Source organism: Euwallacea fornicatus, chromosome 4 (genome assembly GCF_040115645.1).
Source record: "Euwallacea fornicatus isolate EFF26 chromosome 4, ASM4011564v1, whole genome shotgun sequence".
NCBI classification, from domain to species: Eukaryota; Metazoa; Arthropoda; class Insecta; order Coleoptera; family Curculionidae; genus Euwallacea; species Euwallacea fornicatus.
In genome coordinates this window covers 3,237,512-3,260,893 of record NC_089544.1, presented here as the reverse complement: position 1 = coordinate 3,260,893, position 23,382 = coordinate 3,237,512, and the positions used below count along the sequence as shown (strand labels likewise).

General features: G+C 39.1%; 1 protein-coding gene across 8 annotated transcripts in view; it reads right to left on the bottom strand.

Annotated features, from left to right (window-relative positions):
• Window positions 1-607: 607 nt before the first annotated feature.
• pyd (polychaetoid) overlaps window positions 608-23,382 on the bottom strand; it is a 55,554-nt gene continuing 32,779 nt past the window's right edge. The window contains exons 2-28 of one of the 8 annotated variants that reach the window (XM_066281363.1): window positions 13,407-13,570; window positions 13,029-13,267; window positions 12,644-12,934; window positions 10,881-10,928; window positions 10,695-10,820; window positions 10,457-10,636; window positions 10,338-10,404; window positions 10,131-10,281; window positions 9,732-9,852; window positions 9,525-9,677; window positions 9,306-9,468; window positions 9,070-9,251; window positions 8,783-9,011; window positions 8,524-8,701; window positions 7,893-8,249; window positions 7,190-7,414; window positions 6,834-7,117; window positions 6,462-6,780; window positions 6,243-6,409; window positions 5,912-6,163; window positions 5,715-5,861; window positions 5,477-5,663; window positions 5,000-5,358; window positions 3,415-3,682; window positions 3,134-3,362; window positions 2,722-2,763; window positions 608-1,262 (exon numbers count right to left, since the gene is read on the bottom strand). In XM_066281363.1, coding sequence (XP_066137460.1) covers window positions 1,081-1,262; window positions 2,722-2,763; window positions 3,134-3,362; window positions 3,415-3,682; window positions 5,000-5,358; window positions 5,477-5,663; window positions 5,715-5,861; window positions 5,912-6,163; window positions 6,243-6,409; window positions 6,462-6,780; window positions 6,834-7,117; window positions 7,190-7,414; window positions 7,893-8,249; window positions 8,524-8,701; window positions 8,783-9,011; window positions 9,070-9,251; window positions 9,306-9,468; window positions 9,525-9,677; window positions 9,732-9,852; window positions 10,131-10,281; window positions 10,338-10,404; window positions 10,457-10,636; window positions 10,695-10,820; window positions 10,881-10,928; window positions 12,644-12,934; window positions 13,029-13,267; window positions 13,407-13,570 — 5,310 coding nt within the window. In that variant the 3' untranslated portion in view covers window positions 608-1,080. Of the gene's footprint in view, window positions 1,263-2,721; window positions 2,764-3,133; window positions 3,363-3,414; window positions 4,263-4,999; window positions 5,359-5,476; window positions 5,664-5,714; window positions 5,862-5,911; window positions 6,164-6,242; window positions 6,410-6,461; window positions 6,781-6,833; window positions 7,118-7,189; window positions 7,415-7,892; window positions 8,250-8,523; window positions 8,702-8,782; window positions 9,012-9,069; window positions 9,252-9,305; window positions 9,469-9,524; window positions 9,678-9,731; window positions 9,853-10,130; window positions 10,282-10,337; window positions 10,405-10,456; window positions 10,637-10,694; window positions 10,821-10,880; window positions 10,929-12,643; window positions 12,935-13,028; window positions 13,268-13,406; window positions 13,571-23,382 lie in introns of those variants that run through there. The other 7 variants (XM_066281365.1, XM_066281364.1, XM_066281369.1 and 4 more) reach the window with 7 other exon arrangements.

The window sequence follows — 23,382 nt, the reverse complement described above, 5'->3', positions numbered from 1 at the left end:
GACCTATTTGTATATAAGCTTTTCGTGTTAGAATTACTCAGAATTATCCTTTAAAGTTGGATCATGTTCTTAAATAATACCTATATTTTATAAGCGCAATAGCCTTCCTGCTAGTAACGTAAAACTAGGTATTTCTTAACTCGTTGCGTAAATAGTCACGCTATCCGCCTCGTGAAATAAGCTGAACGATTTTTAAAGCGTTCATAACTCACTTCCCCAGTTTTCGTTCTACGGTAATAAAACCTAAATTGAAACTGCCTTTCTCGACTGGAAAATAGTATTTTTATATTTATATTATAATTATACACGTCTACAAAAGTGAGCATACATTATTATTTATACTAGTGTATACTAATTAATAATTAACAACATTTATATATCCATATAAGTTCCTATCGATAAATTGCTTAAAAATGTCTTGAGTAAACCTAAGTATTGTATAATATATATACGGAATTAACATAGTAAACAACGGCACTAAAACGAGATTCAACAATATAAATTTCGTTTAACGTTGCTAAAAGTTATTTGATTTTCTAGATCACATACGACATTAAAAATATTGCTTAAATGTAGGTATACGTTTATGTGCTAAATCTAAATGTACCTACGACCAATATGTACAGGAAGTTATAATAAGTAAAATATAATTGTTAAATGATAAAAAAATGTCTTATGTGGTAAAAGAGGGCTTACTACAGGACACGGACTGGTTAATTGCTAGAAAAGTGATTGTGCGAATTTTGATGTAAAATTTAGTGATTTTGGTAAAATTGTGAAATTAGGGTAAGCTTGTGAAATAAGGGTAAATTTTAAATAACCACAACTAATGAATCCCTTTTTTCAAAATATGATATGGCGCAATATCATGGTTAGTTACAATGTATTAGAATGCGTTACGTATAACATCTTAGTTCCATCAACCCCTTATCTAACGCTTTAAATTCCCTTATAATTAATCTAAGGCCCAGACGTAGTCCTGTAAATGAACGAAGTATCATTTTCACAAAAAGCTCACCCTAGGTATATTGTGACAATAGGTAAAAACTGTAGACCCAAATGGTTTCTAGGCATATGGTATTAAAAATGGTCGACTTTAACGGCAACGCTATTAGCAGCATGATTGCTGGGCAGTAGTATGTTGTCCCAATCCGTGTGAATGTCTTGTTCGGAGTCTGTGGCTTTTAAGGATATCCCCAGGCTAGGGAGGGTGTTGGCGTAATGGGGGATGTTTAGAATCACAGGTTTTAGAAACTCGGTACCTGAAAATAAAATTAGAGTTTTCACCCAAGGAATAAAACAGTAAAACTCTTGCTTAAAGCAGCTACCAACTGAGAAGATGGAAAGGGGGAGCCTTAACGAAGTCTTTCCCGTGGACAGTCCAAAAGTCTCGGTACTAAAAACGTTAATGAAGCGGAAAATAATGAGATCCTGCCCGCAAGTATCTAGAAAGATTCTCCACAACCAACTCCGATTTGGATTTTTCAACATTATTTGACCTAATGAATCATGTCTACATTGGATTTCTATGGGACTGAGGACATGACTCAGCTTGTTGACTCGAAAAACAAATATTCAGATAAGGCCAATATATTTATTTCCCTCTAAGTTCTCCGAGGTTGCCCTAGAGTGGTTTTTTTATTATTTAAGATAGTTTTTACAGGGTTTCTGTTTTTGCTATCGATGCCCCGTTTTTTCGCTCGTTTTTTTACTGAAGGTGGTATCGAATTCGATCGAAGAGTAAATTCTAGCCTGGAGGTTTCTAGCTTAAAGATAATTTTAGCACCGAAGTTAATTATGTAACGGTTCGTCGATCGTGGCTGGGTGAGAGAAGAAACCTTTCATGAATAAAGGAAAAAGTGTCGATTGTTGTGTAACAATGCCACATAACACATTTGCTAGCAAATAGTCATAAAACTCAATTTGTTGTGTGCGCCACTGACCTGGTTTCGAGCCACTGTGCTTTTCTCGCTAAAATCGAAAATTTCGGCTCGGCCGTCATCTCTAGCTTGGCCCAGCGACCTTCGATGCGATCCGCGAACAAATATTCACTTGTTTGAACAATCGAATGGTTTTCAACCATCATGGCGACCCAGGGCCCACTTTGGCCGAAACAATTCGAAGTTGAATTGTTCGTCCGCACATTTGCAAATATACACTCTCTCTATTAGCAATTAAACAATGCCCTTTAGATAGATTTAATGTCTATTGGCTTTGTTCCACAAATTAGTCAGATGTCAATGATCGAAGTTTGAAAAATTTGAAAATTCGGTGTGGCATAAACGCGCATGCGAATGTTCATCAATTGTTTTCAACCACCATGGCGTTCCAGGGCTCACTTCGGCCGAAGCAATCTGATGTATAATTGTCTTTCTGCGCATTTGCGAATATACACGAAGTTCAATTGAAAAAGACCCTTTAAGCAGGCTTAGCCCTATTTGCTTTGCTGAATAAATTTGCGAGGCATCGAAGATCCAAATTTGGAAAGTTAAAAAAACTCGGTGTGGCGTAAACGCGCAAACGAATGTTGAATTGTTTTCAACTACCATGGCAGTCGATAGTCACTCTGACTCTCTACACCTTTGAGATGTTTTTAGTTGTTATTTATTTCTTGTATGGTTAATCAAAACTAAAGTTGTTTAAATAAGCCGTACTACGAGAGACATAATGGCCCCAGGTAATGCTTAACTAGGTGCTGACAACATGATTCGTTTATCTTACCTTGAGGTCCACACATAACTAGCGGCGACAACATAGTCTCACCTGCAAAATGAAATGAAAAAATGTGAAAACATTGTAAAAACTCGTTCGTTAGAAATTTACAGTATTCACACAAAGCTACTCAAACATGTATGTACACTGGCTATATTACAGTGGGCATTTGGGCTATTCCAAGAAGAGAAAATTTGGTTAAAGAGGGTGGTAGTATAGATTTAAAAGTTGAAGAAATGTCCGACATATTCTATAAAACACCTTAAATTTATGTTATGCGGAAATGAAGTATATTCACAAAGCAGATCATAAATGAACGAAAACTGCCCTTTCTCTAGATCACTCCTGAAAGAAATCTCCAAAGGAATTAGAAGTACTGTACATCGTTAAACAAACCACTACAAATACACACAAAATTTACCGTTCTCCAAGTCCAGAGGCGGAATATTGTCGCACAATCTCGGATCTGAGATCACGAAATAAATCTGCTTTTGTTCCCCTTTCGCCACAGCGCCCTCAGGCACCTCCAACGAAACCCCCCAATAGTGATTCATTAAATGAGCCCCTCTGTGGTCGACCATGGCCGAGGTGATGTCCCTTTTGGTAGGCCTCGAAAAATCCTGAGCATTCTTGTTAAAGTCCTTCACCACCTGCCAAAGGTCCGTACTTAGACCCATAGTAGATTTTACCATAATCAGTTACCTGGTTCTCGGTAATGCTCTCCGAGTGCACCGCTAACTTCTTGGACAATTTTGGTGTGTCCTCTTTGTTATGTTTTCTGCCAAAGGACCATTTCCGGAACAAGCGGGGGGTGCTAAAGCCCCCTTCCGATTTCGTGTGTTTAAATGACTGCGCTTTGGTTAGTTTAGGCTTAACTTTGGGGGAGTTAGTAGCCGATGATGAGTTAAGTTTTTGTGCTATGTTAGGCTGCGATCCGTAAAAAGCCGGTTGGTGCTGCTCCTGCAAGCCCCTGTATGATAAAAAGAGAATGCGATTAGTAAGAGCGGGGAGAGCGTGAGGGTGAGGGGGCGAGAGTGTAACTCACCGATTCTCTTTTTATCAAACGGGTGTCTTAAATAGATCAGTGGGACATGAACCATCACAATTTCATCACTGTTCAATTCATCATCAGTCAATACCTACTCCGGATGTGAAAACCGCACCGGATAGAACTGTGAAAACAGTAAAATGATGTCTGGAAAATGAGGCTTTATGGCCTTAAAGCTTTTTTGTACGAACTTTAAAGACTTTTTCTTTAGTAGCTTAGTTTTATTATTGAAATAATTGAGGTTCACTTTGTCTCCTAGACACGTCTTTAGCCCGACTCTTTCAGTTAGTGCCGCCCATCGCCCTAAAGCTTTCCAACCCAACACCTCAACCCTCATGCTTACTTACCAGTAAAATTACCTAAGAATAAAGTAAAAAATCGAGGCGTTGTGGGTATATTAATACCAGCCAAAAAATGCCAAAAAAATTAAGTATCGGGCAAAAAAACGATATAACAAACCACACTAACGTACCTAATCTAAAAGTCCAACATATAGACAACCCTAAGGGAGGAAACATGGAAATAACATATGGGTAAATTCTATTTAAAAAAATTTCCAAAATATAGCCAGCGTACACACACAAAATGCCAGAGGAACATGCACTTGCTCCAAAGAACCTCGCACGAGTTTACCTTCTAACTCAGCTTAATGGTGAAATTACTCATGTAATTCTTGACAAAAATGAGAATGTAGATTTTAAACCCGTGTGAAGTTCATCAGTGCCACAACCCTTAAATAAAAAATAAATAAAACTTGGTGTATTGTTAAATAGGGGGTGGTCAACATCGTGCCGGTGTGGTTAACTTCTTTTAGTACCAAAGACAGAAATTGGACTCCGTCAGCCTAATTCTCGTTACGTTGGAGTGGGGAGAAAAGGCTTAAATTACTGTGCGTAACGTACGCCTCATGTTCGCAAACGAATACCGTTGGATGTACCTTGAGCATATAGCCAAATCGTCGGAGCTAACCCCGTTCAGCAGAGTCAATAGTTGTCCAACTAAAAGGATTTCAACTGAATGATGCGTCAGTGTCCGCAAATACATTTAAATGATAATCTCTTTTGCTTCAAATTCCCAACTGCAGAATAGCTGTACAAAACTTTCATTTGTAAAACTACTACCTCTGCTGACTGGGGCCTTTACTTTAAATCCCTTTAAACGTTTTTAACCAGTCGAAACTAAAGAGAGGAGGGCTGCTTCGAAAAGCTACACTTTTTAGTCGACTAAACCAAAACTCACCTTAAATTATGTCCAACTGGTTTTCTATACAACTCAAAAGCCGATCCCCTCTGTTCCCTTGATCCTTGCAAATCTACTACCGGATGCGGCCGATGATCACCCATCATTCCCGGGTTGCCATCCATGTAGCGGTCACCCATGCCTGGCCCGAAGTCGTGGCTGTTGGCGATTGGCTGGATCTCGCTTCGGCTGGCATAGGAGATGCTCGGGTGTCTCCGGGGAGACTCGTGATAGGGCGGCGCCATATCATACACTTGACGATCGGGGTAGTAAGGTGACGCGTGGTGAGTGCCTGATTGTGCGTGGGGAGGAGGCGAGTTGTAGTAGTAGTTGTGAGGGTTGGGATTTGTACGGGGGTCCTAAAAATGTTTAAGCTTAAAGATCTGGAGTTTAGTTATAGAGGATACAGTTCAAACTTTCAATAGGTTGACCTGACTGCCGAATGGATGTTAAGTAATGTCGTATACTTGTACTTACCACGGGGTTACTATGACTTTTTCCATGTTGGTAGATGGATGGTGGTTGTATCATGCTGCCATCTCCACGACCACCGTAATTTTGGTTGTGGGGTGGCTTATAATTTTTTGGTTTAGGAGGCGGTATCGGCTTGTACTGGTTACCATTTAATGAGCTCATGTTATGATTGGGTGAACCCATATCGTATCTAAAGAAAAAAAGTTGAATAAGGTTTTTCAAATATAAAGTTTGCATTTACCCATTCATGTTTGTCGGAGGGCTCCTCAAGGGCGAATGCTGATGAATGCTCAGCTGGGAATCCCGCAAATCCTGGTGAGAAGTTCTCGTATAATCTGGCGGCGGGGGATGGTGTGTCGGAGTCATATTCATGTTGTTGTTGTTCCGGCTTAATTAACTCCACTTGAAAAACAACCACAAATTTCTTGTGAAACTTACCTGTATTTCCCATAATCAGTCTTTGTCTCTATATGAGATTTCCCTGGAATGTTGCTCATCTGCTTTGCAGGTGATCTGGAGTATCTATACATATCTCTTTCCACGGAACCACGCGGACTTACACCATCGCCAGGCAAGCTGTTTTCTTCCCTAGGAGCCCCAAGAACCTCTCTGGAATGCCTAGGACTCGAATCACTAATCGGGTCTCCAGGAGGAAGGCCATATTTTATGTCTAATTTCGAACCCCCGAGCCTTAAAAAAATGAATGTACAAGAATCAAACGTTTTAACAGACATCCCATCGCTCCCTTTTCATTTCACAATGAACTTACCTGTGATGGTTTTGCTGGTCATTCCATCTGGATCCTCTGGAAGGACTGCCCTGATGTGCAGGATCGATCTTAGAAAGAGTTGTTTTTAGGTCATCGTGCAGATTGGGACCGATTCGTGGAGGTGCTGATGTTTGCTTGTTGTACGAATCGTAGCTCGATAAGGAATCCTGTTCAAGCAAATGTGTCTTTTTTTAATTAGATAAAAATTTAATTCCATACCGATTTAGAGTTCTGACTGCGATCTAAAGATCCAGCTTTATTATCGAGAAATCCACCATTTTCCGCTCCGTTGGTATTTTCAGTTGAGACGGGTTTGGATCCGAATAATCTCTCGTGAGCGCTCCGACCGTTTGAAACTTTACTCGGAGTGGCTAGAATACCCATTGGTTTAGCAGCCCTATCCACCCTGGGTGGTAAATCTGGAGCCGTGCCGTAAATGCCTTCCTTCGCACCAGGAGTATTGGGCATGGACTGATGCTCCGCACCCAAGCTGTGCGACTTCCCGTGGCTGTAGGGACTGTGCAAGCTGCTCGTCTGCCTAAAATCACCAACCTTTCTCAAAAGGAACCTCAAGAACCTTCCTGTCCTTACCTTTTATGCTGCAATACCCTGTCGCTGTTATATTCTCTCCTCTCCCCGCTGCCATAATCACCTCTTCTATCTGGGCCACCATACTCGCTAGACTTAAACACGTTGGCCGAATAAATGTCTTTGCCGTTGAACTCTGCAGTGCTCAAGGAAGAAGGAATGTCCGGGTCTGATAAGGTAAAACCGGGGTCTTTGGTAAGGGGTGAATCCGGGGGTATATCCGACGAAGACTGCTGCTGACCTCCTTGAGTGCCATTGCTAAATCCGTACCGCGTATCGTAGCTAGGCTGGAAAAAACCATATTGATATATAAACAAATTTTTTGCTTCCACTGCTGCGAACCTCGACGCAATACTTACTTGGTAAGGAGGTAAAGCATCGTTAGGGCCGTTCTCCAAAGGCATAACGACGCTAGGATCGGAGCTAGCTTTAGTGAGACGCCCTGGAGCGGGCCCAGGACCGGACCCTGTAGGGGATGAAGGGGGTCCTGGGCTGTGCTCGAGGTCGCTTTCAGGGGAACTGGCATATGAGAGGCGAAGTGATGACATGGGGAAGAGAAAGTCGTCAGAAAGCGATTCTTCAGGCTGTAAGAAATGAGATGTGGTGAGTGAGCACAAGTACATGCAAATGTTTCGTGTTATTATATTCAGTAGGGGTGCGCTTTGGAGGGGTAGCTATATGATGGTTTAGATTAGAGATTAGTACTAAATGAGGATAAAAGCGAATTATGTGAGCACAAGGCGAAACTAAATACATTAGGGGAGGGGCAAACAGTAAAGAAAATATAAGAGCATAAAAAACACATTTAAGAGTTCCATGGAAACTTTAGAAATCTCAAATTTCTCCGAAATTTTCCTCCCAAATGGGGGGAAACTTGTCGCCAATCCCCCCTCTAGTTGGCACGCTTTTCTGATCATATGAGCACTCGTAATAAATGGGCTCTTGTCCATTACCCTTTAAAAGTTTTATACTCCTGTTAGCTGTATTTGATACGTTAGCCATATTTGCACAAGGCAACACACTGTTACTCTCACAAAATGAAACACCAACCAGACTACTTGCATAATTATTATTATTTTGCTCATCATTCTCAGGAGCCTGCGGCTGAGCAGGTCGAAAACCCTTCGACTCCTCCATTGGAACGTACAGAGAACATTCCCTTGAAACGCTCGGGGTGTAATCACTGGGAACGTTCCAAGACTCTGGGTACACAGAACATTCGCGGCACATACTTGGTGAGTGATCGTTTCTCGCAATAAATGGGGATGTTCGATGGATGAATTGGGGTGAACTGTACATGGACAAGGCAGTTTTACGAGTGCGAGAGCGGGACTGCCTGTGGTGGCCTGGTAGGGAATTGGTGGATTTAGGTTCGAGGTGAATGGAGGGAAAGTATATGTCGGAATAGAAGTCGAAAGCCTGAAAATAAGATTGGTCGTATTAGTTGTACCCACCACCGTGCTTGTGTTAGTGCGAGTCGTGTTGCTGACGTTTGATGTAGCGGATGGAGAAATTTCCTTGCGGGGATAATGCTCATTATACGCAAGTACAATACTACCTATATTATATCCGTGGTTAAATATCCGAACTTTTAGTAGCCAAAAATTTGAAAGAGAGCCAAATTAAGGGATCTCACTGCTTCCATTAATCGCTGAAAATGCTAAAGAGGAAAGGCTAAAATAGTCTCGCTCACCTTGCTCTCGGACATCCACAAAGCCCCACTTTGCTGTTTATCAATGACCTCGCGCACCTTTCTGTACCAAGTGTCCGTATTGTCCGTCAGAGTTATCGTGGAATTAAATATGTGTCCCCATACTTTATCGAGTTTTTGACACTGTTCTAGCAATTTTTTGGAACTTTTATGCGCTGTCCTGAAACATAAGCAGGGATAACTATTTTTGATCCGATATAAATTTAGCCAATAAATGACTTCTGGAAGATAGAATTCATACTTTGGTAGTCCGTGTCGCAATTGCTTAATCACCATCTTAGTTTCTGCCTTGAAAAACACCACAATGGGATACATTTGAGCGTAATTCAAACGTTCCACAGCGTTGGGAGTTATATCAAGCAAGGCGTGTTTCCCCGTTGAAATTACGTCCCGAATAGCGGACAATCTTATAATGTTCGCCGTGGATTTCTGGGTTTTCGAGTTATCTTCTGAGGCTGTCACGTCGATTTCTAATAAAGCAAAGTGAACATTAAAAATGAAATTCTGGTTGCTTAAGGACGATCTTACGAGGTGATATGAATTTGTCAGGGTAATCTTTAAGAAGTTTTTCCCTGGAAAGGTCTGCGATGGGTCCAAAAAGGATGACTGGTCTGGTGAATCCCGGGTGTTTTAGTAAGACCTTTTCGTATGCTGGGAATTTGGATATAGTGTCGGAGAAGAGGATGTCGTCCCAATGCTCTTTGCCCAAGCTGAATAGCACATTTCAATTTACAAAAAATCAAAACGGAAAATGAATAATTCACCTCTTTGATCTTCTATTGGAACTTCTTCGTCGTTTGAAGAAGCTTCCTCTAGACTCGTTTGCAGACATTTCCTTTTTCGTCGCATTGAACTGAGCAGTGGCTAACTCCTCCGCCCTCGATTTATTTGGTATGATTCCTTTTTGGACTTCTTGGTTGTTCCTTCCTGAAATCCAATAGGGGTCGAATCACGGATGTCGCGAGAAGTGAAAGATGCTCTACCTATTCTAAAGACCTGCCAACAACCAACCACGCCATTGTACAGAGTGTCAATAACGTGGAACACATCTCCTGATCTAAAAGACATTTCTCCTTTCGCTGGATTGTCGTAGTGGAAATGGGTTTTGATGTGGAAACTGTCTCCTTTTTGTGATGCTAAAAATGAAAATGTGATTATTCACTTTTTTAAATGGAAAAATTTCTACTTACCAACAATGCTGTCGTATTCTTCCTTGCAATACTGAACTATAAGTTCTATCCTGTCCTGCAGACTGAGTAAAAATAACACAGCTTCTTCTCTGGTCACCCCTGTCATGTCCATGTCGTTTACCTAAAATTGAACAATTTTTATGTAAATGGCCAACAGTGAAAGAACCATAATTTTAGCTAAACACTGGACGCTCTGCTGTTTTGCGTACATGAAAATTCCTTTTTTACGGATATTTTATAACTACCAAGAACAGTTTTTTTAGCTTTCCGTGGAATGTCTTTGGTGCCTTTGTCAAAAAACTTCCTTATGTAATTCAACTCTGGGCAGCAATTCGAGCAGAAGATACAAACTCGACCAGGCCCGGTGCTAACCTGAAGTAATTTCTAGTGATTATTTACCTTGAGAATCTTGTCACCAGGCTGCAAACCCTGCAGCGAAGCAGGACTCCCCGGCTGTACCGCAGTTACGAATATCCCAACGAGGTTTCCTCCTGTTAACCTAATGCCCACAGAACCCTCTTTTTGGAATGTTACGAATCTTGCGTCAGGACTAAAAGCGGTATAATTCTTAAGAAAACAAAATAAATTTATTACTCCGATACTTACATCGGTTGCTTGGTTTTTTGAATGATTGGATCATCGTCATATAATTGTCGTCTTGAACTATAATAATCTAAAAAAAAAATCAATGGAACAAGAACAGAGGAGACTAAGTCTCTACCAACCCTCAGCTCTAGGAGGAGGAGGCCGAGGAGGCTCATCACGCCCCCCCTTTGACCGCCCGTAAATCGCCATACCATTCCTGCTGTCCAATTGATTCAAGTTGGCTTCAGTGAGGGGACCTCGTGACCTTCCCCTGGGGGCCAAGTTTGATTTTTCATCGTTCAACGAATTTGGGCCACTTACTGAAAAAAATAATAAAAAATCATCATAATGATCTTTAAATCATCTTCGAACTCTTACTAGACATAGGCTCAGCCTTTTCATCGAAAGATCCATTTTGGTGCAAGTTCGAGCTTCTGGTAGGCGGTTGCACATAGAGGTTCTGGTTGGAGTAGCTTTGATGGGAGGATGTCAGGAAATCATCGCCTGGGACACAAAACGAATAGTTTTAACATAAGACCCTATATATTTCATAAAAATTCCTACCAGTGGGGGCCTGGTTTCGAGGTCTAACCTCATCATCAGGACAGAAGACTATAAAAGTAAGAAAAGCTCATAAGAATGAAATTTTTAGTACAAGTAATGTAGAATTCTTACACAGACGTCCAATATTTCATGAAGAAACATGTTTATTTGTGTTCTTTTTTACTTAACCCATCGTTATGCTATCAGGTCGAGGAATAATTTATCGAAAAATGAAGATGAAAACGCTAGAAATTAAAACTAGAACCAGCTAGAGAATTTTTAAACACCAAAATATGAATGTCCTGTTTTAATTCGATTTTTAACAAAAGATATACCCTGGCAGTCATACAATTACTAAGAACACGTACTTATTTCACTTAAATTGGACTATATCCATAAAATCTGACAACATTGCAGGAATTCTTAGAGTGTCTGTGGGAATCCCGCACTTTGTATCTTACAAGAGGTTGGAAATTTCCCATGCTTTATGAAAATATTAAATCAATCAATGCATTTCAAGTACTGATGACGAGCGCACACTAAATTAAGAACGCTGTTGATTGGTCAGTTTAGAATATCTTTTGGAGATAATTTGTGAAAAAAATTTGAAATATAGATTTTAAAAACTAATTAAATGTAGACAACAGGGGAATATCAAAAAGTTGCACATTACAACTTAAGAGAATTAATTATTAATTGGGATGTCCTATAAGAATTTTGCAACACGGTTAAAACGCTCTAAAACTATGGTTTTTCATGTGATTAAGCATTTTAAGGAACTACACATCACATATCACGCAAAAAGAAATCTCGAAAATCGAATTCTGAAACAGATAGAAAAATTGTGAGACGTTCTCGTCGAAATCCCACGATGATGGCCGGTGATATCCAGAAAGTTTTTTTTCAAAAAATTGTCGAAAAAAAACTCAGTGTTAACAGTACGAAAAATTAAACGTCGTCTAAATGAGGTACATTTATTATGTGGATGAGTTGGGCGCAAAAAAACAATAATTTTAAAAGGGGGGGGGGGGGTATAGAATACAGTTTGCTAATGATCATAAGGCATAAGTCTTGTCCCAGTGGAAATACGTTCTTTGGTTCGATGAAACAAAAATCAACCGTGGCAGTGTGTACGGCGTCCTACAAACCAGGAATACAGTCCTAACTACAACACAATCACAGTGAAACATGAAGGTGGATCTGGTTGAACATAGGGATATGATGGAGACTGCAATGTTACCGTGTGCGGAAGAGGACTTGCCTGGAGTTTGCAAATTTTATCAAGACAACGATCCGAAGTACACGGCAACTTATTTTCGACCAAAATGTTGTATCTCTTCTAAAATGGCCTCCCTGTAATCCAGATCTTAGTCCAATTGAATATTTGCGCAACAATGTAAAAAAGGCTGTGAGATAATAAATCATAAAATACGTTCCAGATTTATTCGACGATGTTAAGCGGGTCTGTTTCTCTCTTCCTCTATTATTATAAGATACGTTATTAGATACTAATTAAGTCTTTCAAATCGTTGTTTAGAAGTAGAGAAAAATAAAGGGTACCCAACTCTTTACCTATTATTTAAATTTTCGTTCGTTTTTCTTATTAACGTAATTTGTTTATATATATTATTCTTAATTTTATATTCGAGAAGTTTGTTAATTTTTTTATTAAAGAATATTTTTAAGTTTTGATTCTTGCATTTTTTCAAAATTTACATTGTACGTGTGCCTCAGATTTGAATTCATGGATACATCCAAGTAACGGTTAATCAAATGCAATTCACCTTTATAGAAGTTATTCACAGCCCCAGTAGTGCTAATAGAACTCTGAGTTTGATGGGATACGTTGGATGGTCCTACGAAGTCCCTGGCAACGGTAATATGCAACTTATCTTTACAGCTATCAATGATTTTCTTGGCTTCTTTCAAAGACATCAAATCGTTGCAACTTGTGTTATTGATCTTGGTTACGAAGCTTCCTAGGTCTAATGATTGGTTGGTGTTGAGCAGTTGTTCTCGAGCCTTGGAAGAGATTTCCTTAATGAATAGTTTACAGCCTAGCACGATCCCAAAATCTGTATACAAATATCATGAATTAAGCAGGGTTTGGACATGTTTGTTCGTCGGAATATTACCGGAAATCAGTACGGATTTTGGTTAATCACTCACCTTCTTTTTTAGAATTTTTCGTTAAAGTAACCTTCGTGGGGAGGGGCGGATTCACCCCCAAGGCGGCCAAAGGGGGTGGTCCACTGTATGAGGCACTATGACCATGGGACAGCTGTAGCGTCCTTCTTTTGATGACCAAGGCGACGGTGTCGCCACTGTCCCTGAGCACCTGGACTGCAGTGGCGTAGTCCACATTTTGAAGGGATATTCCGTTTACCGATATAATACGATCGTTAACCCTAGAAGAAGGATTTCATTAACGTTGGAACGAAAAACAAAAAAAAATAGCTTATGCCGTTGGAAAAGTTTAAATTTTCACGTTATATAAAAATAATCTCGTTTTTAAGGTTTTTTGAAAAATCAATAAGTTTGACTTACTGCAGCAACCGTTCAGCAGGTCCAGCAGCTAGAACATCGCTTACAGCGATGCTGGGATCTCCTGAAGCAAAGTGGGGATTGTCTCTTCCTCCCGAAACGGCAATGCCAAAACCAAAGCCCGACACTCTGGTGACGCAGATTTGCTTGTATTCCCATCCTCGTTCCTGAAAAGAGGATATTGGTTTAGATCAGAATTATTCCTCTGAAATTTTGATGCACGTCCATATAACAACGAATGATCATTTCCGAGTAACTGAAAAGCTAGGGTGGGGATTGGAATTATTATTTATCAAAAAGTATAGCTTGTCAATAATCATGATTTATTAATAAATCTCTATTTATCAATAAATAAATGTCATTTATTACTCAAATAACAATAAAATAGTTACTAAATAAGCATTTTAACACGTTAATTGTTGAAAATTATCTCTAAATTCCTGAATGCAAGTTTGAGCTCTCCTCAAAATTGAAACTGTCGCTCCGCTAACAGTCGCGGAATCGGCACGAAATATTCTGCTTCATTCATACTGTTAGCAACAAGCTGGTCTTCAATTTCAGGAATTTCCAGACAAACCGGAATTTCTAGGTGACCCTGAAAAAAACCTCAAGGGGATTCAAGTCTGGTCACCATGGCGGCTAAGCAACTATATCATCAATTGTAGTTGCCCCTTATCAAATAATTAGAAGACATAAGATGCTCAATGTGTTTTAACAACAGTAGGGCTGAAACGCACAGTTGCCCCCTGAGCAAAAATGGACCGGGACGCCTCTGGCGACAAAGCGAGGCCATAAGGACACTCATATATAGCAGCCTTCCGGCTGTTTCGCTCCAGCCAGTCCTTCTAAATCGTTGCTGCTGAGACACAACATTACCATTTGATTTAGGTAAAGGTAAACGCCACACAATGCTAGAATTAAGCAAAGCTATCAAATGCCGTCTAGGGATTTCTCCTGAATGACATGTTACCCCTGGCTACATCTACTCATGAACATACTTCGTTAAACCGCGCATGCATCCATAAAAACTGTCCTGCATCAGTGGCCAATTAAAACCTGTGGTGGCCATTCAGGCCTGCAAACGGCAACGTTTAAAAGGAAGAACCACGTGCTCGACGAAGACCGATGATCTCCGCAGTAAATGGTCACCCTGCCGCTTCCACTTTCGACCTTGATTCCGTTCTTCGATTCTCTATTCGAACTTCTACTTCTGCATCTTTGCAGAAGAGACCCGCTGATGTGTCGCTGCCAAATCGTCCGGCGAATGACCCTTCAGATTAAATAATGAACAATAAGCAGGTAGGAACAACCACAAATAATGCTCATATTTTCAACGTCTTGTTTGCTTGCACGATAATGATCTCACACAGCATTGTTCTCATTAATTGTAACGAAGTTATTGTTTTTTTTTTAGGGTCAATGTCAAGGCTGACGAAAGGTTCACGTTACGTCTTGTGGGGTTAACGAATGGTCATTGTGAAGGTGAGGTATTTTCGTTTTAAGGGGAATTGTGCGCGGTCTTCACGCCTTGGAGGTCGGAGATGGCCTAATGAAGGCTTCCGTTACCAGATGCATCATTCTGGGAGATCCCTTGCTTGAGGGGGGTAGTGATTTGTGATCTTTTTTTTTTTTAATCAGAACTACCTCACTGCTTTAGATCGGTGACCCGTCTTTCGTCACTTCATCGCTGCTAACACCATTATTGCCATTCTAAATTCAATCTGCCATAGAACAAAAGGCGTATCCAACATTAGATCGCATAGTTTAAGATCAGTTAAAACAGCGGGACATTTATTATTAAAATAAGAGCAGGGCCATTAGTTATTATGCGCAGCCCTGATTTGCACAACGCACTGTAACACACTAAAGCAGTTTTTCAGCTCTGTTGGCAACTGCAACAAAAGAAACAAGGCGAACATGCCGAACAATTTAGTCACAGGTATTTAAGTGCCGCCCATTAAACCGGACTCTGTATTATTTCATTTCGACTTTAATCTGCTAAAAGGTTTTTTCAGAAGGAAAAATGTTACTCATTTCGTTACCGGATTGTTTTGACGACAAATTGTGAAGATACGAGATAATTATGTGATACTTTGCAGACATTCTTGGGCAACATTAGCCACTGCGCGGCTGTCTTTCATCAGCCCGAGCTAGGGGGTTAGGCCCTGTGAACGCTTCAAATACCCTACGAAACGAAGGGACAAAAAACACAATCGAAGGAAAATTTAAATCCAGTTTTAAGCGATCAAATGCGATGAGAAAAATCAGTGAACAGCGGCGATTTCAATGCTACGCAGTTTGAAGCAGGAGGAGGGGAGGGCTTGAGCCAATATGTCTCTGAGTGCAGTTTTAAAGATAATTCATGTAGATGCCTAAAATACCATGTGGCTCTAAACTGTACCCCCCAGCTTTTTACATATAATTATTTTAAAAAAATAATATTAAGACAAAAATACTATCTGTTGGGTTTTGCTTTTTTTAATATTACTGTTTTTTAGTCTTTTTTTTTCTTTTTTTTAACCAAAGCATTTTCGTTAGCGCAAAATCGAAAACAAACGAATTATCTATGAACCAACAGGTTTTTTTTATTGCTTGCGCACTATTGAGTTTTTTGTAACGCATTTTTTAACAAATTTATACCTGTTTTTTTTCACAATCTAATTGATACATTCCTCCACATCGCAATACACCATTGAATCTAGTTTTGACAGATCTTTAATTTGAGGTACCATTTGACCCATTTTTCAATTTAAAAAAAAAACCAGCTCTTTTTGCGTTACCGGTAACGTAGATGACATTAAAAAAAAACAAAGAATCGTCAAAAGATAGTACATTTTGGCCTATTTAATGCTGCTTTTGAATTTCTAAAATATAAAAATCTGTTAAAAAGTTAACTGAAAAGAAGGGGGGGTAAAGGGGGTATGCATTTTAGAACCGTCCGGTGTACTCAAAAATCTGCGAAGTTATTTAAATTCAAATTTATTACGTTTAACACGATTTTAATGACTGATTAGTTCAACTATGGTGATTTAAGAGGCATTGATGCCTAGTGGCCTGGTGATTGCAGTGATAGATAATTTTATTACGTTTTAACCTCGGATTTAATAAATTCATAGCACTAAACTTCTAACGTGACTACAAGAAAACTTACATTACTATGTGATGTATTGCGTTTTAACTATGCGAATCCAAAACGATTGTGTAACGACTGTTCAGTATTTTTTTTTCAGATTAGTTCCGGTTACTTTAGGTAAAATCAGGTTTCGTGGAGATGATGGTAGAAAGCGGCCAAAACTGGAAAACAACAGAGAACTGTATAGGTGAGACCATGAAGCCGAAAGAGAGTGACGAGAAGAAAAAGAAAGAAACGAACCGATGATAATAACAAGCGCAGTGAACAAAGGGGCAAACCAAGAGGAAGACAGAGGAGAGGGGAGACCGGCAAGGACCCCTTCCCAAGTAATGCTCCCGGCAGTCCCGGGGAGATATCTGAGCGAAGAGAAGAGATGGGGTTTGCGTTCGTATTTCCACCTGAAACGGTGATTTGTACATTATCACGCCGACCAATATCGTAACATCAAAGCCTGATGTGTATAAACGTATTTCCCCAGACCTCTAAAGAATTAAGTAAAAACATGTTAATTCAGGTTAGTTCAGGCCATCACTGGAATTTTGGTATTGTGTAAATGCAGAGGACAATGCAGAGCATACCATGTTTCAGTGTCCAAAATCGCAGGGGTGTAGAAGCGAGCTGAAAGGGAGTCTGCGAATAGAGATAAGAGATGGCAAATGCGGTTAGCGAGATGCTAAAAAGTGAGAATGGATGGAAAAATATTACAAATTGTGTGAAGAAGGTGTTGTATGAGAAGGAGAAGAAGAAATGCGAACTAAGGAAAAATAAGAGAGAAAAGATCGAGACGATAAGGTAACACTCGCCTTATTTGGAAGTAATGCTGAATAACAGTTCCAAGTGATCAAATTTTGAAAAGGGAAGTTTTTGGAAGGTGGTGTCCCTCTCAGGGCTGAATTTCATATAATAATAAGCACTAGGTGGGGTACCCATGAAGATTTTCCTCTTTATAAAGAAAAAAAGGTTAGTTCAGATAGTCGAAGCGACAGCCGGACTCATATCCTGTCTGACCTACTGCTGAGATCTAAGGAGGACTGGGAGACCGTATGCTGAGAAGGAAGGACCAGGATAGAAAGAAACCTTGTAACCGCCTCCGCACAAAATGATGCTTGATAGTGACTTCTAGTGGATCTGGGCAAAGAGAGAAAAGAGGATTTTAGTGGGTAAGGGAAGATTTCCTAAATCCCTATCAAGTTAGTTCTCAGAAACAAAGGGTTATAGCCAAAAATAGAAAAGCTGATATGCCACAGTGATCCTGGAACACACATTCGATATTGTTGCTGCTTCTTATAGGAGTGAAAGTTTTTACATCTCTCATGAACAAAGAAACATTTTTACTGGCAAAAAAAAGAATTCACGAACGCAGTCATCCAATGACATAATCCATTCTTAACAACCGTGTGGTAAGGAACAGATTTCGTTTTCACATTATGCGTTTTATGCCAATGTCCAATAAAATGATTTTTATACGACTGAATGATAATTATTCCTTTCAAAAGAAATTGAGCAATATTTTATTATTTACTTTTTACTATCAAGAAATAATGAATTGATTTTTGGAGTGTGTTCCATGTAATTTTAGTCAGTGCTTAATCAATTATGTTTATAGATTTCTCTAGTTTTTACACGCGATATGCTTGAGCGGTCATAAACAGACAAAATTTATTTAAGAACGTATATCTGCAGTGCTTAAGGCTCGGTTAGTTAGCAGTTTAAGGGTGTAGTTTTCATTTCCTACGACTTATAGTTAAATTTAAACTTACCGCTTCGTGGTACTAATCGGCGGTTAATAAAACATTAAAATCTAATTTGCAATCTAGTTAACAGCATTATTAAATATTAATTTCCATTGTAACCACTTTTCCAGCAGCCAATTTTGAAATTTATCAGAATAATAATTTCGATCCCACGAGACGACTAAACTAAAAACTGCCTCAGTTTCGTATTAAAATGGTAATGATGGTCAAATTCAAGACTGAGGCTTATCGAAAGTGCAGCAAAGTGGAGTAGCTCAATAACGATTAGGGCAATGTATGTAAATAGCTTTAGCGAGTTCTGAAGCAATTTTCGAGCCTCTATAGAGCGTCGCATTAAGATCGGTTATTTAAGAAATTCAAATATTTTTGTTGTACAAAAAAGAATAGACATGGAGGATATTGATGGAATAGAATGTCCGGTAAATAGATCCCTCGATCAACGGGCCCCTGATGGCACTCGTTGATTCTTTTGACGAAATTTTGGCGTAGTCACGGTTCAATTTCATTAACGATGCGGTGAATCTCATCTTTCAGTTCAGTGATTCTTTTTGAGTTATTGGCATGCACTTCCCCTTTGGAAAAAAAACTCAAAGAAAAAAATTCAACGGAGTCAAATCGGGTGATCGCGGTGGCTACATCACATTGCGCCTTCAACAATTGCATTGTTTCGTTGGCTGCGTGGCAGGTTGGGACGTCTTGTTGAAACCACATGTCTATAAGATCAGCAATTTGAGTCCAGAAGCAGGTGTTTATCATCTCGCCGTAATGATCGCCATTGTCCAAAATGCACATCAAACAGTGACTCGTGATAGATGTATAAGACGTTAAAGAATTACTCTTAGATTCTCAGATCCTCAACTGCGGTAATTTTGTTTGTTAGCACAGTCATAAAGTAAGTAATCGTCTCCTTAAGAGAAGATTATTTTTTCGAAAAATTGCCAAATTCACTTGTTTTTACTCTAACGTCCATTCTGTGAGCGATCGGCGCTGTGCATGGTCTGCCGACCTCAAATGCAGTATCAACTCAATCGTGCAGATCTTTAGTCAAAATTCACTATAAACTGCTTTGTGAAGCTTCCATTTGCTGAGAACCATGGCGAATCGAGGTGAAAGGGTTCTGGTTAACACTCTCCCTAACTGTGGCAAAGTTTTCATTAGACTCAGCTAGACGATTATGCACAAGTCACTTTGAGACTTGAAGTGACTTAATCGCTTCAAATTTCCCGAATGAAGGTGTTTAAGGCTACTTATATCGACGATATTTTCGAACTGCCTTTGCAAAATTCTCACCATGCGAGTTATGGATTTCCACTATTTCTATACCTTGTGCGTCCGTGTAATTCCCCGTAACTAAATTTCTATGTTTACACTTGACGCAAAAAAAATGGCGGTAAATATGAAATAACCGGTCCTATTGGGACATGATATATTTTCAGAGAGCTTCATTGCTGTTGTAGAAATCTATGCCGTTATATGAAGGGGGTGGTAGTACACCTTCATGGCAAACCCTGCGAACAATATCAACCCATCCCATCTACTTCCAAGAAAAACAAGGCCGCTTTTACGACAAATCACGTGCGCTATTTTCGAGCCCAGTTTAGCGCTAAAATTAATCTTTGGCTGTCGTTCCCACTGAACTCTTTAGCGTTTATTTTGGCCCTGTTTTCCGGTGTGGCAGCCAGTGTATAAAAAGGAATTGTTGATAAATATGGCCTGATGGAGAGTCTCGACAAACAACGTCACTTTAAATTTATGAAGTCGCTTTAATTGCCTGTAATTGAAGCGCGTTGGCAAGGACGAGGGTCGTAAGTTTAAGACCCACGCCACAAAGGCGCAAATCTTCCTCGGAAACACAGAGGAGTGACACGCTTTTTGATGCGAGGACCTCCTGATGACGTCATTTTAATTACCTGCGTGATTGATGCGGGGTGCGGTAGGGAAACCACCCACGGAGCTCTAATAAATCGTTATATTCTTCATATATTTTTTTTCAATTCTTTTCTATTCAAGAACCTAAAGGCTCAAACAACCGTGACCTTTAGCCTTCACATATCCAATGTTATAATTTTCTTCCCTCCGGTTTCTTTAATTAGATGGTCTAGTGGTTCTGTGGGAACGCACCTTTGTGCCGTTGATTTCATTAAGTGCGGGTTATTGCCGCCAACCGAAGCCGATAGGAAACTCTCATTCTTCTATTTACTTGATAATAGCTCGTAAAGGCTTAAGCAGATGCTATCCAGGATATTAAAGCCCGGCAAAAAGCCGGTTACAGCGGTCAAATAACTTCTTTACAAATAAAAATAAAAGTAATTTAAAAAAAAGGCATAGCATACAAGCGGACGATATCGCTCATCGACAAACTATTTAAAACGTCCTTTAGATTAACGTGAATGAGTGCCGCATAATAATATTGGAATGTGCCGCCCTTAGACCTCACTCTCAAATATCTGTTAAGGAACTCGAGCTTTTACTGTATAAAATTCAGTTCTCTCAAGCTGAACATTTTAAGCGCTCCCGAATTCTTCAGATATGCTGCTACAGCAAATATCTTTTTTTGGAAGTCATTCTGCGTCATCAGAAATACCCTTTGAGAGTTTCAAGAGTTTCGATATACGTTTTTACACATAACTGAGCTAAATCCTGATAGCCTTATTCAATATTGCAAGCCTCATGAAATACTCGGTTTATTCTGTCTGGCTTGCTGAAAATTGGAAAAAGTTACCTGCTAAAAGAATATCAGAGGTATTACTGTTATTACGTAGTTGCGAGGTAGTTCGCGGATAATACATAAAAATTGAAATTAGCTTCCTGTCCAGTCAGGCGGCTTGGCCGGTTGTAGGTCGGGTTGGTGGTGAATATATGTTAGAAAAATATGCGAAATTTTATGGGTACTTCACTTTTCTGGCTTTAAAGTACAGAAAGTTGTAACAAAAAGATCAGTTTATGGTGATAAAGGATTTGGATAATAAGAGATTTTTCCCTTTTATGAAGTGTTTTAAATCTCCTTCCGGCAATCTTTCAACCATCCCGCTTCTAGGAATCATGTAAAATAATCATGGCAATAAAAGTCGAAATATACTGAAAAGAAAATATCGTGAATTTAAAAAAACATCTCCAAAAGAACGTTGAATGAACAGTAAAGACTCTTACGGTGCCGCTCGACTGAGTGATTTATCGCTTCTTTGTATGCACCTGGATTCTTCGAGTGTGTTTATTTACGTTAATTTTTGTATGTTGCAAAAAATGTGTGTTCTCTTATTCATGGGCTATTTGGCTACATAAAAAAGCCATTAGAGTGGGCGGCAATATTCAGAGATTAAAGATACTGAAGTCCTAGGAGTACTAGCGATATTTTGATTCCTGTCAAGCCATAGAGAATTTAATGTTAGATTTAAAAAATGGTCTAGACGGAAACTTCACTTGCCTTTTTCTTATAATTTTAAATAAATAAAATGCCTCGAAGCCTTAAAAAAATGATAAACTAAAAAACAATTTAAGAAAGCTATTTGCCAAAAAAATGTACTTGTATCAGGGTCACTTGACTCGAATCCTTTGGATATTTTGCATGGGGACATTTAAAACAAATGGTTTATACAGTAGAAATTGATAGCCATGAGTAATTAATGCACAGAATAATAAATACAGTCGAATACATTCAAAATTGACAAAATATGCAATCAGAATACGATTCGATTATTTCGCGTTGCCAAGCTTGTATCCGCGTTACTGGTGAATTTTGGAGCACTTTTTATAATTACTTTATTATATTTTTATTGTTTAATTACACTCAGATTCGATTATACTTGGATTGTAATGAACGGTGAGAGGTTGCAACACCCAATAAATGGTGGTAGCTGAGTTTCTTGTTGCATTTTCGATTAGTGTTGCGAGGGAGGTGTGATAAATGCTATTCTTGAAGGACCGAAAATTCTTATTTAATGGGAGAATCTTACTTTCAATGTGAATTTTCAGTTGAATGTCTTGTACAATTTCAACTTCCGGTAAAACTTATTGGGGAACCGTAAAAATCCGAGTAAGAAGGTTTTTGCATAATGAAGAAGTACCTCCAGTTTTGGAGGAACGTCTTTTCGCCTTAAGATAATGTTTTGAGTTGATAAAAGAAGGATCTGCTCAGTACTATATACACTCCAACTCGGTTATAGCGAACCTGGCTTATAGTGAACGGTTGCCTTTAATGAACTAAATGTCACGAATGTACAAAGTATCTGTTTAATTCCGTGTTATGCTTGTTCGGATATCACCAACACATTTATAACGAACGATCGGTTTTAGCGTACCCTTTTTGAGAAATAATTTGCAGTAATACGTTTGTATGTAATAGTAATATGATGTACTACATCGATATTACATAGGTACAAATAAAACAGAAGCGTTCTTTTTGTCTTTTTTTCTTTTAACTGGTGTATAAATCTTAATTACGTACATACAATTTTTGCTATAATCTTTTTCACATAAAATTTTTCAAGGCGAACATAATAATATGTACATGTATTTACATATTAACTAGAATCAGATATAACGAATGCCCGGCTATAGCGAACAAAATCTCAGGTCTCCTCGTGTCCTTTACAAATGACTTCGACTGTATTTTTGTATCTTTTACTTTTTTTGTAGAAGTTGCAAAAATATCTATCGATCCAAATTAAAAATGTAAAGAAAGTACAGAAAAAATAATCATGTGGCTCAGTTATCAACTATCTGAAGCAATTTCTACCATTTAATTAAATTTTTTAAAATCACCCTTTGCAATATTCCTAAAATAATCGAGAATTTGTCAGGCGATGAGGCAAAGAGTAGCGTCCTGAATCTTGGTAGGAAATATTTTTAATAGTTTTTTGTAATTTTTAGTTTAGATTTATTTTTATTTTAAATTAAACAGTTAAAAAAAATTAGACTGAAAGCCAACTTACGCTGAGAGGGTTTCTTAATAGCGAAAAACCCGCGTTTCTTCCACAATTCACCGCAAAGATCGGTTCAAGGTGAATACGGATAAAAGGAAAACACATGGCGCCTCCAAATATTATGTCACCTCAACATTCCAGACATTCCACTGCGAAGTCTTTAACGCCCG